Source organism: Mus musculus, chromosome 1 (genome assembly GCF_000001635.26).
Source record: "Mus musculus strain C57BL/6J chromosome 1, GRCm38.p6 C57BL/6J".
NCBI lineage: Eukaryota > Metazoa > Chordata > Mammalia > Rodentia > Muridae > Mus > Mus musculus.
Window position 1 is genome coordinate 150378730 of NC_000067.6, and position 18207 is coordinate 150396936.

General features: G+C 40.0%; 2 protein-coding genes across 5 annotated transcripts in view; one reads left to right on the top strand and one right to left on the bottom strand.

The window, feature by feature from the left end:
* The window catches only part of Odr4 (odr4 GPCR localization factor homolog), a 31776-nt gene extending 17425 nt beyond the window's left edge, over positions 1-14351 (bottom strand). The window contains exons 1-9 of one of the 3 annotated variants that reach the window (NM_001357579.1): positions 13961-14351; positions 11507-11627; positions 9794-9890; positions 7629-7724; positions 5700-5806; positions 4329-4365; positions 3539-3679; positions 2770-2865; positions 1583-1648 (exon numbers count right to left, since the gene is read on the bottom strand). In NM_001357579.1, coding sequence (NP_001344508.1) covers positions 1583-1648; positions 2770-2865; positions 3539-3679; positions 4329-4365; positions 5700-5806; positions 7629-7715 — 534 coding nt within the window. In that variant the 5' untranslated portion in view covers positions 7716-7724; positions 9794-9890; positions 11507-11627; positions 13961-14351. Of the gene's footprint in view, positions 1-1582; positions 1649-2769; positions 2866-3538; positions 3680-4328; positions 4366-5699; positions 5807-7628; positions 7725-9793; positions 9929-11506; positions 11628-13960 lie in introns of all 3 variants that reach the window. The other 2 variants (NM_145511.2, NM_001077237.1) reach the window with 2 other exon arrangements.
* The window catches only part of Tpr (translocated promoter region, nuclear basket protein), a 57134-nt gene continuing 52999 nt past the window's right edge, over positions 14073-18207 (top strand). The window contains exons 1-3 of one of the 2 annotated variants that reach the window (XM_006529065.3): positions 14073-14284; positions 14627-14929; positions 16470-16574. In XM_006529065.3, coding sequence (XP_006529128.1) covers positions 14215-14284; positions 14627-14929; positions 16470-16574 — 478 coding nt within the window. In that variant the 5' untranslated portion in view covers positions 14073-14214. The remainder of the gene's footprint in view (positions 14285-14626; positions 14930-16469; positions 16575-18207) is intronic. The other variant, NM_133780.3, reaches the window with a different exon arrangement.

Here is an 18207-nt window from a genome sequence, read left to right on the forward strand (position 1 = left end):
CCCCCAAACGCTATTTTAAAGCTAATTTAAAATATTTTTTCTAGGTTATTTATTTCACTTTATGTATACGAATGTTTTACCTATACAGATAAGTATAGACTACATGTATGCCTGTTAGAGTCCTTGGCACTGGGATCATTGATAGTTGTAAGCTACCTTATGGGTTCTGGGAAACGAACCCTGGTTCTCTGTAAAAGCAACAAGTGATTTAATAGCTGAGCTATCTTTCCAGCCTTCAAAGGTATTTCCTAAAATTCATATTTAATAATATTGAAGTTCTTATTAAGAAAACAAAACAAAACAAAATCTGTTGTAGCTAGAGATCACTTAGTGTTAACAGATCTTGCTGTTCTTGGAGAGGAACCAAGTTCAGTTCCCAGCACCTACACAGCAACTCATAACCATTTGTACCTTCAATTCCAAGGAATTCAGCACCCTCTTATGGCCTCTTCAAGTATTTGGCACACATGTGGTACACATACGTACATCAAACCTCACACACAAAGTAAAGACAAGATTTTTTAAATGTCACCAAATGAAGCAGCAAGATGGAAATGCTGATCCAATATTTCCTATGGTACACAAAGAGTTCACTGATAAACTAATAAAGTAGAGGATAATGGGATTTCCTTATATAGATCACAAATGTATAATGTAGATGAAAACACTCTATTTTGGGAAAAATATATTTTACATATGTAACATATAATTTAAGATATATTTTAATAGTTATAATACACATGCATTAGGTACTGTTTTCTAAAATAGACTATCCTATAAAAAACATACACATGAAGAAAAGAATTTTAAAGGCTATAAGGACTGACATGGTGCCTTTTTGGTTAAAAACACTTTACTGGGTTCTACAAATGTCAAGGACTGCTACCTATATTTGAATACAAACTGTCTTACAAACAGCCTTTAAGAATCTAATAGGGGGAGCGGGGAGTAAGGTGCTGGAGAGATGACTTAGTGGTAAAGAGCACTGACTGCTCTTCTAGAGATCCTGAGTTCAATTCCCAGCAATCACATGGTGGCTCACAACCATCTGTAATGGGATCTGATGCCCTCTTCTGGTGTGTCTGAAGACAGCTGCAATGTACTTATACATAAAATAAATACATAATTCCTTTAAAAAAAGAATCTAATGGGGGAAAGACTGAGCCATTGTTCCAGCCCTGCTTTGGAGATTTCCATCAAATTATAGTATAAGATAAAGACATACTTTAAATTAAGTATATGACAACTCTCAGTACATCAACATATATCATCTTTTAGGTTTCTAAGAATTCTAACTGTAATTATCAAATCAATGGCTCAAAAATTTAAATACATACATGCACACTCATGTGATTCTGTGTGCTTTTAAAATTGTTACCGACCTGCTTCAATAGCCCTGCGACAAAAAGGCTCAAAGTGGTTTAATCAGAGCAATACTTCTTGGGAGTAACTTTCTTATGATGGAATGTTTTATATAGCTTCACATCTTTCTCTATTTTTAATTCATATAATCATATCCCTACTATTTCATTATGTTTGATGAAATAATTCATTTTAAATAAGTGGTTTTAGAAATATTTACCAACTGTGTTAGCACTCGGACATCAAAAGAATGAGCAGTTGCTTGCGTATTTCCTCTGCTTTTTTTCTAAAAAAATATAAGTGAAAGCCAGACTGTTAAGGTTGTATACAAAAAATAAAGAACTATTCTATATTTTCTAAATAGCAAGGAGAAAATATGTCTTAATAATTTTAATGTTGCTTTTTTACAGACACATTGCATTATATATTCTATATCAATCAATTATTGACTTAAAATTATTCCCTGCCAGCCAGTGGTGGCATACACCTTTAATCCCAGCACTTGGGAGGCAGAGACAGGCGGATTTCTGAGTTCAAGGCCAGCCTGGTCTACAGAGTTAGCTCCAGGGGCTATACAGAGAAACACTGTCTCGAACCGCCCCCCCCTCAAAAAAAAAAACCAAAAAAAACCCCCAAAAACAAAAAAAAAACCCAAACAAATAAACAAACAAAAAATTATTCCCTACTTCAATTTTTCTAGATTTGAGATTAGTAAAGTATTTCCTGCAGGTCGAATTCACATTTCCACCTTTCTCTGTAAATAAAGATTTACTGGCACAGCCGAGACCATTCTCTTTTACCTAAGGGTACTTAATGGGACCACAGCACAGGTGAACAGCTGCGCAACAGCAACCTGTCTTCTAGCCCTGAAGCAGTTAGCATTCGTCCTTTCCAGTTTGCAGATCCCTGCTTTACAGGAACGATTACCTTCATTTAGGCCAAAGGTATTTGAGAGACCCTTGTAGAGCCTTCCACACAGAACTACAGATGGTAGAACACAAGCTATTTAGTTTTCAATAAGCTTTTAAAATTTGGAGATTAGATAGACGTTAGGTGCTGATGACATTTCCAATCCCAGGATTCAGTATCTTAAGTAAACCAAAAGTAGCCTCTTCCTACCACTTTCTGAGAAAAACATTTGCCCTTTACTTTAAAAGATACTAGAGCTCAGGATGGTGGTGCTCGTCTGTAATCCCAGGACTCACGAGGCAGAGGCAAGCACACCTTTGTGAGTCCGAGGCCAGAGCTAAATAGAGACCCTGCATAAAAGTAAATAAATTGAAAAACAAAGGATCCTAGAAATGAGTAAGCGAGACTAATTTTAATGAAAACAAGGACTAAAGATAAATTTATTTTTCCTTAAAAAATTATGTCATAAATAAGACAATTTTTTTTTCCTTAACTCACCTGTCCTTCTAATAAGTCACAATCGTTGCCTTTAACTTGTCCATTAATCAGATAAACACCATTTTCTATTTGCTTGGCCCAGCGTGTAAGTCCACTCTTAAAAACAACACAGATCTTTCAGATGTAAAGTTATCCTAAGCAAGCCTCCTAGACTGTATTACTCTCCACCTACTACACTGAAATCTTCAAAATGTCCAAGGGTCAATAATACAATGTCTAAATCCAGTATCATAAATTAAAACACAGTCCTAATCTTTTAGCACTTTATCCATATTTAATAAGTTTTCTGATTTTTTTCCCAAAATGTACACCACAAATTCAAAAGTCTTTGAATTTTACAAAGCACAGAAATAAAATCCAACAGTGAGTTTGATCTCTTAACACATAGAAATATGAGCCTGTGTATCATCAAGCAGTATTAAAGAAAAATTAGATACAAACAAAACAGCAATGAAGAAAAAGGAATGCAATCAGAAAGGCAAAACGAATCAGGGTCAACAGAAGGTCATCATTAGATCTATGGACATAATTCAACTCTACATATGCTAATAAATACTTATTAAGTTCCTGCTATGCTAAATATACTAGTATTATGACATTATTTATGCTCAAAATTTTCCTAATCCAACCAGAGTAACAAGTTCTTTATGCATATAACAACAATCATTTAAAATAGAGTACAGATCTGAGGATTCTAAATGTCACAACCATATTAACAGCAGAGGGCCCACTCAGCCATCACTGAAGAAAACATATTTTATGTTGATACCTTTGTGTTTTTTTCCAGAGTGTAACTGACAGAAGTAGCCGACAGTGGGATGTGAATGTTAACGTGAACAGTACAGTCTAGAGACAGCCATGAGGCAGACACTCTACTCTGATACTTCCAATCTGCGGGTCTTGCTGAACTCTTTATCAGGAGAGGTGGAAAAACAAAACATGATATGGCTTAGATAAAACACATGCATTAAGAAAATAATATAAAGTATAAAATCAATAACCCAGACAAGCTAAAATCCTGAACTGTTGACCAAATTCCCTGACTTCAGGGAAACAGAAGTAAAAAAGTGATCATGCATTAATTTTCTTACTTTCATACAAGCTCGACAGCCTGGCAACCTCCGTGGGTAGGCAGAAAAAGGATCAGAAAGCTGTGGAGAATCCTAACCAGTGCTCTAGGGAGCAGCTTCCCTGCTGGCCTCTACAGTCCACTGTAAAGATGCTGCCTGCAGCAAGCGCTCACTGAGCTGCCCGCCCTCAGATGGCTGTGCTCTCCATGCTCATTTATTTTCACACTGCTTTTAAGCAAATGCTGGCCTGGTTTTTGTATCACCCTGGGATCTGGCTGACTACACACTGCAGCTACACAGACTCCTCAGTTGCCTTTACCACCAGCTTCTCAAATATAAACCAGGAGATCAACAAAACAAAACAAACAACTGCAAGTGGTCATACACATTGAAAAGAAGCGATGGCACTGGAAATTAGTAGAACTCAATACAAAGATGAATTTTTACTTTTAAAACAGAAAAACATCTTTCAAGAATGTTTTTTCTTACCTTTGGATCTTGGACATCGTAAGTTCGACAAGATATTCTTTACTAATTAAGGTCATAAATGACTCCAAAAGAATAACCTTGATTATAAAATATAACCCAAAACCTAAAAATGGTACCTACATCCAAGTGTCTATAAATTACACTACTTAAAAGGCATATGTTGATATATAACTACACATTTATGTAAATAAGTGTTTATATATTGTGTATGTATATTAATTGCTGACTATAGTACTTATGATGCTTAAAAAAAAAATCAAAGAAAACACAAATTTCCTTCTGTTTATAAATATTGCTAACCATACTAAATAAAAAGAAAGCCCCTGTGGGTCCTTGCTCCAACATGCTCTACGTAGCATAACAGAGTGCTATATAGATGGGGTCAAGCCCATGAACAACCGTTCTTATACGCATAAAGAACATTTACTGATTTACTGGGTTATGATACTTTCCAGGCAAGTGTCAAATATATTAAACACACATCTTCTGCAGTAAAAGTTTTCTTTTTGAACTGTCTTCTCCAAGTCCTAATGTAGAGGGTCCTTGGGCTGTGTCTCTTCTTTAGTGACTGTCTATCCTGGGGACCTACAGAGGACAGAGTCTAAGGAAGCCACTTGACATACAAAGGCATAAGAATTTCTACGCTAGCCGGGTGGGCAGTGGTGGCGCACGCCTTTAATCCCAGCACTCGGGAGGCAGAGGCAGGCGGATTTCTGAGTTCAAGGCCAGCCTGGTCTACAGAGTGAGTTCTAGGACAGCCAGGGCTCCACTGAGAAACCCTGTCTCAAAAAAACAAAAAACAAACAAACAAAAAAGAAACAAACCAAGAATTCAGAATCCTAAATCCTTTCTCTATCAAATTTTACCTAACTCAGCATATGATTAATAGCCATTATTAATATTGATATCATGATCAGCAACCCTAATCATAACAATGTGGGATTTGGGTTCTTTTGTTGTTGTAGTTGTTGTTGTTTTTGGTTTTTGGAAGTAGGGTTTCACTGTGTGGCCATGGCTGTCCTGGAATTCATTCCCAGCCTCAACCTCACAGAGATCCGCCTGCCTCTGCCTCCCAAGTATTGATTAAAGACATGGGCCACCACTGACTGGCAACAATGTGCTCTTTCACGATAAACTTAATAGTCTTTTTTTTCACAGGAATGATTAAAATAAATCATCCTTCTTATGGTTAAAATAAATCAAAAGGAAAGAACTGTGGATATGTGATCAACATAGCACATGATTTTGTGGGGAGGCGAGGAAAAGCTGTTCATTGCAGGGTACACTGTGGGTGGTGTGGGCTCATCCACAACACTAGTACTGCCAGTCAGAACTACACACACTAACCATAAACACCTAAATAAAAGATACTTTTTTGTAGAAGAACAAATGTGAAGTGTCACTCGTTCTGAGACCTCGTCCTCTGTGACATCCCATAGTCTTTTTCTACTCATAGATTTTTCCATAGAAAATATTAGCTGAAAGACAGAAAAATACACATGAATTCACTGCAAAATGAAAGCTGTGGAAAAAGACAATGATAATTTCATGATATATTAACCATTTGTGCCTTCACAACATGATTCAAAAAAATTGAGTTTTAAGAAACATCATTTTATAAGAGGAATAAACGGTATTTTAACCACAAAAATGAAGATGTTACCCAGTTGGCATTTTTTATTTAAATTTCACAAACCATGAAAGTAGTAAAAATTAGGAGAAAAAAAAATCAGAATAGTTAGGTAATTTGTATCAGAAATGTGAACTATAAACACTGCCTTGGAGTGAGGCCAGAGGGTCAGGAATGCCCTGATTCTAAGCATTCTTACAACACTGTCGTCATCTAACCAATCAGGAGACCCACAGCTTTCCTGACATCAAAGGAAGGGCTTCATGAAACAAAGTATTACATAATGTCCAAAATTGTGGAAAATAAACAATACATCTTATAAAGATATTTATTGCAGTGTCTCTCAAGATACACTTTCTTTTCTATTTCTATTTTTCATTGAAAGAGTCTCATTATGCAGGCAAAACCGTCTGTCTGAAGAGAGCAGAGAGAGAACACACACAGAAAACCCTCCTTGGGAACGTGCCACTCACAACGGGCCGAGACTGCACATCAATTAACAAGCAAGACCCCTCGCACAGCCGTGCCCACGGACAATCTGATCTAGACGCCGCTTCAGTAAGACCTCTCCCCAGGCGATTTTAGGTTGAGAGAGAAAACTAAGCAGCATAAGCACAGAGACTCCAAACTGTCAAATACGGTGAGTATCAGAACAGGCAACTTAAAATGTAGGAGCACAAACGGCTGAAAACATGACAGGGAGGAAATACATCCTTTTCTTTCAAGGCAAAAACTTTCAAAGACAAGGGTGAAATATCTGAAGCGGAGGTTACAAACATGGAGGTGTCCAGAGCACCTGAGCGTCTAGCTGCACATTGTGTAAATTGGCCCCCGGCCAGTTTTGGGCTTCTGAATGGTATAAGGTCCCTCTTGCTCACAAGGAAAGCGTGTGCGGATCTTGAGCACGTAAAGAGATGAAAGCTTCCGAAGACTGCTTTAGGTTTGAGTTTAAGAGAAAACAGCTTGGGACTTTTACTCCTGGATTACACTACCTGATTTTCTTATATAGTAGCAAGACAAAAATTATAAGAGATGCAGGATATCCACCCCGTCCAGGAGTAAAGAATAAGTGTGTGGTTGTTGTTTATATATTAATCACAGAACTTAAGATGTGACTAGCAGAATCTCATATGACTGCAATGACTTCCTAGTGAGTGGAAGGTCTACAAAAAAAAGCTATTGCACAAGAAAAACAGTTAAACCATTCTGACTCGTTATATAACATTACGATATCACCTTCTGAAAAACTGTCTTGTGGCCAGTATGATGGCTAAGCAGGCATTTGCCATGGAAGCCAGACAGCCTGAGTTCAACCCCTGGGGTCCATGAAGAGATGGGAGAGCACTGAACCTGAAAAGTTGGCATCCTCTGATCTCCACAAGGTCACCATGGTGGATGCATGGCCTTCCCCCCCACCATATGTACATGCATAATAAATAAACCATAAAAAATATTTAAAAATATATAGCTTTGACTAGAAAATATTTAATTTAGATCAATTATACACAAGATCTGCAAGAAAATATATAGAATAAGCTACTTAAGCATAATTCTAGCATAAAGAATTATGGAACACCAACATGCATATGCTTAAGACCAATACATATGCGTATAATTAAGTGAAATATGTAACTTTGATGTCATTAGAGTTTTTGCTACACTGTACTTACTCTGCGCAGGGCATTTTGAAAATCATCTGCTAGTTCTAAAGTTGTGATAATAAATATTCCAAGAACCACAAGTCCTCCAGGGAGCATTCTGGACACCTAGAAATAAAGACAATATTAGCTATCATAAACATGCCAGTCTTTTCTATTTGATACAGTAAGCTTTACATCAGCAAATACCTATCCAGGACAAATTATGCATACAGGACCAATCCAGGCAGAGGCAGCTGAAAAGATGGAGTATACCATATGCATAACCCTTCCCTGAGCACCCTTAACTCTATAGCTTAAAATCACTTTTTAAGTGAAACAATTTGATAATTTGTTTAGGTGCACCAACCCATTTTCCTAAGATTTGTAAAGTTAGCTTCTGAAATTTTTTTCAATGGTCTTCCAACTGTCTGCAAAATAAATCTTTTCCCTTAGACTGAGATTTTAGTCTTCCCAGAATCCGGCCAATGTGATGTCCAGAGACACTGCTGATCCACTTTCTCTGAAACACTCAAGCATCCTTCGAAGGGAGTCCCTGTTCACCACATATGGCCCTAGGCTTTCTAACTCCATGCTTTCCTCAGGCTTTTTCCTCAGCCTAAATTGACTTCTTTTACACTCCCACATCTCAAGTCAATGCGGTAACTTCAAAGTCAACCTAAAGATGTCTTCCCTGGTTCTGTTCATTCACCTCCCATAGGACTGCCCTGTAGAATCATACAATCTTACATATGCATATAGTAATCTGCCCTCTATTTACTTTTTCCCTTTACATGATTGTGACTAGTTTTAAAACTACATGTTCTTCTCTACATTCAGTAATGAGTACTTACACTAGCTTTTATAGATAGACATTTTTAATCTAGTATTTTACAAGTCATATTATAAACCATGGAAATGCTGGGCTCGGCTCTTGGATTATTGACACAAATACAAGAAACAGAATTCCTGCCCACACAAAGCTCAGAACCTAGTTTAGGCTCATACTCTCATTGGTTTGGACTACTGCTTTAGATATACAGTTTCTCTTCTGTCTCCAGACTCTACTCTTCATTAATACTATGCCAACATTATCTTATAAGTTACTGGCAAATTGATTGCTTTATTCCTTTTTAAAATAAGTAGACATAAAAGTTTATTATTGGATTTCTTAATATAATACTTTTATTAATACTCTGAGAATTATATGCAGTATCTTTATTCATGCCCCACTTTTCCCAGATCCAGCCCCAACACGCTATGCTCTTCCTACTTCATGCCAGTTGTGGTGGTCTGAATAGGTACGGCCCCAATACACTCATGTGTTTGAATGCTTGGCTCAGGCATGGGGAGCGGCACTATTCGGAAGTGTGGTCTTGCTGAAGTAGGCATAGCTTTGTTGGAGGAAATGTGTCACTGTGGGGGTAGGCGTTGAGGTCTCCTGCTCAAGCTCTGCCAGGCGTGACACAGAGACTCCTGAGGATCGAGATGTAGAACTCTCAGTTCCTCCTCCAGCACCATACCTACCGTGCTCCCCACCATGACGATAATGGACTAAACCTCTGAAACTGTAAGCCAGTTCCAATGAAAGGTTTTCCTTTATAAGAATTGCCTTGGCCACAGTGTGTCTTCACAGCAATGAAATCCTAAAAAAAACCTTTGCTTTTTTTTTTTGTTTTGCTTTAAATAATCCAGTGAGTCTAATTTGTACTGTCCATATACTCACAGGTGTGGGGTCATACAATGGAGCCTGACAGATACATATGTGTGGCCACATCCATATACTTTTTTTAAAATCTACATCCCTAAAAACCATGACTCTGCCTACCCCGACCACTGGGCTTTTGTCTACCAAGTGTAGTTCTTAGGACTGCATTCCATAGCCACCCATAAACAAGCCTTGTACTTAATTACATTTTCCTACACACTCTGTGTTTCAACTACCACCTGCCCAACTGCTTGCTCTTTTCCTAGTGTTGTCTGTGTCACTTACTCTCATTGTATTGCCCTTGATGGATTGAATATGTTCTCTGACTTATTCAATTAACAAAGTCCTAAGAACCATTCAATATTCAGAGCCTTCTCTAAAACTGTTTAAGTACAACCACTGGCACCCATTTAAGGAAAAATATTCCTAAAATTCTAGATTTGTGACCCAGGAAACATTTTTTCTTTTGTTTATAATGAGATTATATTACCTGGCTGGCATGTTCTGTGGCCCATTCTTCATCCAAATTATCCAACTTAGCTCTCGGCTGTTTGACTTTGTCATTTTGTTCCTCTTTGGGTGGTGTTCTAGTGGCAAGAATCACATAATCCTTTTGTGAAGAACACTTTAAAAACAAATTGCAAAAGCTCATTACAGTTACATCTGATGAAAGAATTACATATGGCACACAAAAACTAAATAGTATTTACAGTAATTTAAATTGCTAATACTCATGATGAAAACTATATTCTTGGGGACTGATTTTAGTGAACAGCCTTGGGACATGTCTCTCATATGTATGCTGCTTATCTTTGATGTATGTAACAGCAGCCATTTACTTGGATATCCTAAATATAAATTAGAGTGGTCTTTAGAATGGTGGAAGTAACTCAGGTGGTACAATGATCACCTAGCATGTACAAGACCCTGGTATCAATCTTTTGTTTTTGAACTGGGTTTCACTATAGCCCAGGCTGAAAGAGAAAGAATGCAGAAAATGAAGAAATAAAGATAGTGTGGAGCTGGTTAAGGTAGTTCACACTATAATAAGAATGGTAAGTTCAAAGCCAGTGTGGGCTACATCTCAAAACGCCTGGATTGACAGATACTGAGTGAGGCAGGCAAGCATGGAGGTAGCTTACCTGAGATACTATTTCACTTGGGTCATTGCAAACCTGTCCCCTTTTATAATATACTTTATAGCCTAGTCCCGTAACCTGCAGGAACCATGCACAAACACCTCTCTCCTAGCAGCCTCACTCTCAGACCCCTATCTGTACCAAGCTACATATTTCTTCCATCTCTAAGCAACAATATAGATTTCCTTGTCCTTGGTAAGAACCACATTAGTCAGTTTCTATTGAAGTGTATTCCTAAGATATCTGGTAAGAAGAATAGAAATGTCCAATGAGCCTAAGATAGTTTTAAGAGCACGTGCAGTTAGATAAACTGTCCATCAAGTGAACATGTCAGAAAAAAAAATCTTATACCTATGCATTAAATTAATCAGGTGGATTATGGGGAAGGACATGTAGATTGGGGAAATGAGTATCAGACTTTATCTAACCTAACAACCAAAATGGACAACCACTCAACCTGCATTCTTAAAGGCGAGAATGCCCATCTTTTGAACCCCATAAAACTAAGTCACAAACATAATTTGGGCACTACCTCCCTCATGTGGCCTGCAGTGCATCTGGATTCCTGCTTTGTTCCTTACAAAGTTATCTTGCCACGTTTGCAAATGTGAGTCCTTATTTCCAATTATTTGGATAAGAGGCCAAGAACTTGGAAAGAACTGATCCTGCCTTTGACCACTCTGACAACCACCAGTAACACGGGGGATGAAACTTAGAGCGCTATTTACATATGCTGGGCAAGTACCAGCTGAGCTGTGTATCCGGTCCAAAACACAAAGAAAGCAAAATGTAAATCATGTGGTCAAGGAAGGCTTAAACTGTGACCTTCTGACATTACAAGTTACTTTCAAAGTACCAAAGGGAAAAATAATCATACTTATTCAAGTTTCAACCAGATTTCCTACTCTTTCAAATGTTAACTCAAAGATCCACTTTAGGTTAACTATTTAAGATTCTGTCCCGTCCACATCACAACTTTGAATTTACTAGTAAATCGTATATATAATTGAAACTAATGAGTAATTTGTTTTTATCAACCTGCAGAGTAGCAGACATATACATACCTGTCCTATCAAAAGACCAGAGACAAAAGGTTTTCCCTGGAGGTTGATGCTTGAAAGATACTGGCCAACAGTCTCTTCTACAATGTAGGTTCTTCCCATTATAGACAGCCAATTCAACAGCCTAAATTGCAAGAAATAAAAGTTAGCATTTTGGGGGGAAAAGCGATTTCTGATGTTTTAGCATTGGTGGACAGGCAATAGAACAAAAAGAGTGGCCCATTCCCAAAACTCTCCTATTTCTTGCAGTGATCATTTATAAAATAAGGCATTCTTTTCTGTACAACTAAAATGCAGCTTTGGAAATCTTTTTTTTTTTTAATTTTTTAAATTTATTTTATTTATGTGAGTACACTGTCGCTGTCTTCAGACACACCAGAAGAGAGCATCAGATCTCATTACAGATGGTTGTGAGTAACCATGTGGTTGATGGGAATTGAACTTAGGACCTCTGAAAGAGCAGTCAGTGGTCTTAACTGCTGAGCCATCTCTCCAGCTCCCAGCTTTGGAATTCTTAGTACAGTGCTATAAGAAAAAACTCCCGCTGCTAGGCAGTGGTGGCGCACGCCTTTAATCCTAGCACTTGGGAGGTAGAGGCAGGTGGATTTCTGAGTTCGAGGCCAGCCTGGTCTACAGAGTGAGTTCCAGGACAGCCAGGGCTACACAGAGAAACCCTGTCAAAAAAAAAAAGAAAGAAAGAAAGAACTCCCTTGGGGCCAGAGTGGTGGCTTAACGGTTAGCAGCCCATGCTGCTTTTCCACAGAGCTTGGGTTCGGTTTCCAGCATCCAAGTCCAGAGGTGCACAAATGCCTTTAGCTGCAACTCCAGGAAATCTGACTCCCACTTCTCAAGTCTGCACACATGTAGCTTGTTCACACAAATATACACACCAAACGATAATAAATCCAAAAATCTTTTGAGAAAAGAAAAGAAGGAACAAGAGTCCCAGCCAGATATGGTGGTGCAAGCCTGGAATTGCTGTACCCTTGAGGATGAAACAGACTTGGCGCTTTGAGCTGGAGGCCAGCCAAAGCTATATAGTGAGTTCTGGGACAATCTGATCTAAAGAGTGAAACCCTGCCTGGAAAGACACAGGAAGAAAACAAAACAACAATAACAAATATAATTACCAATTGCCATGAGAAAGCAAAGTTACTTCTCACTCTTGGGATAAGGAAATAAGGATACCATTCAACACATCTAATTTCTTATTTTAGATCTACTCCTTAGCTGCATTCTCTATGACAATTTATTGGTGAACTTCGATATTCTTGTTTCTAAAATATGGAAGCTGAATTTCTGATTAGTTCATTAAGAGGAGAGAGACTCAAATTTGTTTACCCAATAGTGACTGTAAAACGACTGTTTTCTACAAATTGTGCAAGGTGGGAAGGCACAAATGTGTGATTGCTGCTATGAGACAACTCCTAATAACAGCCACTTAGGTAACCAGTCTGCAATGACAATTATCTATATTGCTTCAATTCTACACGGGACATTTTTCTAAGGACTTCACATGTATTGATATTTAATACAAATTCCTGCACGGTAAGTACTATTATTGTCGTCTCCGTTTTATACATAAAGAAATCAAAAAGAAATGTTAAATAACTCCTCCAAATGACTAAAGTAGTGAGTGTGAAAGGTGGGATTTAAGTTCTCTCAATCTGTTTTGCTTGCGGTGGCAATGATACTCAGCCCTTCAATTGAATCATTGCAGGAACATCTCCTGTTCTCATCTCCTGTCCTCTTCTTCAGCTTGTGAATTCAGTTATGAATCTCCTACTAATTTAATCCCTCCCATCCCCTTCATTAAGACAGAGCCTGACTCCTAACACAGGCTGTCCTGGAATGATAACCCCCCCACCTCTTAATCCCTGTAGCTGACACCACAGGCATGTGCTCTCCTTATTTTCAATCAAAAGGCAACAAATTCTTCCAGAAAAGTACCCAGCCATGAAACGAAGTACACGCTGATATTGCTGAGTCGTGTTCGGGAAACAGACATAGTTCTGTTACTGTGGCAAAATGACAAGTGTCTCAATAAAACTGTCCTAAAAATGTTAAAATTAAAAACGTCAACATCAGACATTTGCCTGCAATGTCATCTTACTACATAAACAACAAAATTTGATTTTTTTTCTGTTTAAAATATTAACCAGACTACTTTAATTTCGCACTAAGTCATTCGGTACCTCACACCCACAAAAGCATGTAGGTACCAGGTTTGACACTAAGCTAATCTCCTCCGAACAGGGCTTGAGTGTGCACCAGTGACTGACTGTTCCATATGGTCCCTAAATCCTTTCTTTTCTCCCCGAAAAGGAAGCTGGTGGTGCCCGGGTGCACACATATTCCTTGGCCGACTAACTTGATCTCAGAATGTGCACATGTGGCAAATAAATCCCTGGAGCTTTCTGTCAGCGAGAGAACTCGAGTTAGGGTACAAGTAGCTACCTTCAAAGGCCAGGTGCCACTCAGGTCCCCACGTCCACAGCCAATGATCTCATCAGAAAGCGACAGCAGAGACACTTCCTACTCCAAACGCGGGTCGCGGCCCCAACGGGTGCAGACTGATGACGCAAGCCGTCCCGCACCCATCTCCGCAGCTCTTCTACCCAAGCGAGGGAGGCCTGCACCCCGCCCCTCTCGGGGCACCGTTAAGATCGTGGCGGTAGCCCAGAGCCTGTCGAGACACCCTGCCGTGACCCATGACCTCTGGTGGCTCGGCTTCTAGAAGTGGCCACAGAGGAGTACCCATGACATCCCGGGGTTTTGACGGTAAGGTCGTCTTGCTCCTCCGGGATAAGGACGAGGGTGGCTGCGTACTTATGTAGCGCCCCCGCGCGGGCACTCGTCACAGCCATAGGAGGCGAGCCGGGGGCGGGGAGAAAGAAGGAAGTGGGGCGAGAGGTGCGGCCTGAGCGCGCGTAAGCGGGTGAGAAATACACTACATTTCCCAAGAGTCTCTGGGGCTGGAAACCGGTGAAATCCCCAAAAAACTGGGGCCGAGGCTGCTGTGAACTCGCTTTCCCAGCGTGCCTAGCTCCCGGTGGCTGCGTGCGCAGAGAGGGCGCGGCGGCGCGGCTCTGGCTGCACCTAACGCGGGACTCTCTTTCCCAGGGTCCCGCCGCGGGAGTCTCAGGCGGGCAGGCGCGCGAGAGACCGCGAGCGAGGCGGCGGACGGGGCGGCTCCGGCGGCTGGGCTCCGCGCTTCTCCTTGCTCCTTGGCTTCTCCTTCAGCCGCTGCGGCTGTTGCCGCGATCCCGGCCGACATGGCGGCGGTGTTGCAGCAAGTGCTGGAGCGCCCGGAACTGAACAAACTGCCGAAGTCGACGCAGAACAAACTTGAGAAGTTCCTGGCCGAGCAGCAGTCCGAGATCGACTGCCTGAAGGGGCGGCACGAGAAATTTAAGGTGGAGAGTGGTAAGTGTGGAGACGCTCTTCGCGCTCCGGTCTGGAGCTGGGGCCCGACCTCCTTTGCACGCCTGCCCTCTTCTCCCTGGTGAGGTGTTCAGGTAGCAGCTTCTCAGGCTCCATGTGCAGCGGAGGCCTTCTCTCTTCTCCCCGCTGTGTGGTTTAGATCGGGGGGCGGGGGGATCCTCCCCGATCTAAATCCACCTTCGTTTACCTCGGTTTCCTTTTACTAAGCGTAGTCTTCTGTGGAAACTCCTCAATGGGCCCACCGACAGAAACTGGAGAATTTGGCCCAGTTTGCACCAGATTTTTAGGACTATGCAATCCTAATCTAATGTTGTTTTGCTGTACTTTAAATGACAGTTAAGCGCCCCCCCCCCAGTTTGTTTGTTTTTAAACTGGATTTATAAGCCTTTACCCATTTCCCCCCTTTAGTGCCTTGTTTTAGTGTGTATAGCACCCTGTGATCTAATAATGCAGTAGATGGTCGCGATGAGGAATTTGTATACAAAAGGACGGTACTAGAAAGAGCAATGAAATGCGATAAATGAATATATGGTGGTTCTCCCAGAGCGTTGAGACTTGATAGGAAATATATAATAAAAATATCTGCTTGTACGTTCTTGTCGTTGCTTTTGTATAAGGAAATTAGAGACATAGCTTAAATATTCTTGGGAGAAAGAAAACAGTTATTTAAAAAACAGAGCCGGGCGGTGGTGGCGGCGCACGCCTTTAATCCTAGCACTTGGGAGGCAGAGGCAGTCGTATTTCTGAGTTCAAGGCCAGCCTGGTCTACAGAGTGAGTTCCAGGACAGCCAGGGCTACACAGAGAAACCCTGTCTCGAAAAAAAAAAGAAAGAAAAAACAGAATTTTTTGTCACATGTTTTGGTTTATCATTAATTGAGGGAATGGGGTCTATAGTATGGTAGATTGATTAGAAATTTCCACCTAATTTAATTTTTTTCTTCAATAAAGTGTAGTTATCAAGCAACGTTGATAAGTAAAAATATCCAGTTATTTTGTGACTCTTAAGAAGTTTGTATAATATACTGTATTCTGTTAATTAATTTACACACAGTCAATACTGAGTAATTTATATGTCCCAATAATGGGATGAAGTAGACAAATGCAGTCCCTTTTTGTGGGAAGTCTGCATGTTTATTTTTACAGAAATTTAGGCATCATTTAAATTATTTTTACATTAACCCCTTTAAAACAATGCACTTTTTAATTAAGTATTTTTATTTATTAGGTAACTTATATTTAAATGTTTAATAATCTCCTGAGATCTGGAGAAAATACAACCTTGCCTGCCTAGATGAAATTAATTTATGAACCCTCTTTTAGTCAATGTTGTCTTTATATGCCAGTTAAGAATAACAGGAAAGTCCTTTTCAGTTTTTAATCTGTTTATTAAGATTAAAATTTCCAATAGTGTATCTTAAGTTTTGCAGTCAGTATTAGAAGAAATAAACAGTGGTATTAATACTGCTTTCAAGGGCACGTGTGCATGATGTTATTCATAGTGTGTGGACTTGTCTTTTGTAGAACAACAATACTTTGAGATAGAGAAGAGGCTCTCACAGAGTCAGGAGAGGCTTGTCACTGAAACCCGGGAGTGTCAGAACTTGAGGCTGGAGCTTGAGAAGCTAAGTAAGTATTTGATTATATCTTTATAACTGTTCTTGGATGCCCAGCTACACCTTTGAAAATCACACTTGCAGGGAGCTGCCCCTCCTGGAAACAGACTTTCCAGGTAGCAAAGCCCTAAGCAGGGATACAAACAAGGTAAGAATCACCTAGCTCTCCTGCCTTCAGGCCTAGAGGCAGACTGATCACACTATGGACTCCAAAATTGTGTTGTTTACTGGAAAAACCTGTTTTTAGTTCTAGTGTGGCTCAGCCATGGCACGCACTTTTAATGTGGGAAACTTTCTGCATGAGTATTGTAAACAGGCAGAGCAAGCAACCAGCTGACAGGAAGTAAATTATAAGTAAAGTAGGATTATTAAGAAAAAAAAGAAACAGCCAGGCAGTAGTGGCACACGCCTTTAATTCCAGCACTTGGGAGGCAGAGGCAGGCAAGTTTCTGAGTTCAAGGCCAGCCTGGTTTACAGACTGAGTTCCAGGACAGCCAGGGCTACACAGAGAAACCCTATCTTGAAAAAAAACAAAAAAGAAAAAAGAAAAAAAACAGAATAAAAGGAAGTCAGGTCAGATAGAGAGGCATACAGGAAGTAGAAGGGAGGGACATTAGGTTTGAAGGAGGATTTTTTTGTGATATCTTGAGAGAGGAGCATTTGTTCTGGAACTTCAGCTGGGTGCCTTCTCTGCCTCTGTGAGCTTGCAAACTTTCACCCCAGCATCTGGCTCCCTAGTCTTCATTGATAAAATCAAAAGATTGAGATTTTTGTTAATAGAAAACATATCTGTTACATCTTGTAAATCATATGATTTCCTCATACTAAATGCCTTTGGAACCTTGCCTTCCTCAACCCAAACCACAAAAAAAGAAGAAAAAAACATAGTGGTTTTAGTCTAAACATAGTGGTTTTAGTCTAATTGATGGTGTCGACAGACCTTGGGCCTATACCTCCTGCTCACTCCTTCCTCACCGGAACCTTAAAAGAACACAGTGCTCTCTCTGAGAGAGCCTAAGCTTTCCTTCCCTACCCTCTGACTAAAGGCATTCAGACCTGTGCCTTCTCAATGTCCTCTCCCTCACGTCATTCTCTGTGAGCAGCTACTTACAGTGTGGGAAATGCTCAGAGGCCTTGTCCGAGCAGTTGCAGTTTGTGTTCCCATTAGTAAAGGCGTGGTAAGGACATAGGCTGTCACAGTCTGCAGACCTGGTTTCTAATTCTGACTAATAATAAAAGTGTTCTTGCCACACGTGCCATATGTAGATGGCTTTTGTAAAAAGGATAAAAGTAGTTGGAAGCACGTGTGTTTACGTAGCTTTACACATCAAAGGTACTATTGAGAGTGATTGAAGTAGCTTAAATGTGTACTTGAAGGTTTAAATAGTGATTTGTTTTCATATTAAAAATGTAAAACCTACTGATTTCATGATACCTTGTGACAGCTTCTGTGAGTCCAGCGTTTCTCCTATGAAGCCTGGTTCCTTAGGAAGGGTTTAGGTGAAGCCTGTGACTTTCAGAGGAGGACAGAAGAAAACTTAAGGGTTGAAAGGCTTTTCAATTAAATGTAGCTTAAGTTTTTTGTTTTGTTTTTTTCTAAGACAGGGTTTCTCTGTATAGCCCTGGCTGGCTATCCTGGAACTCAC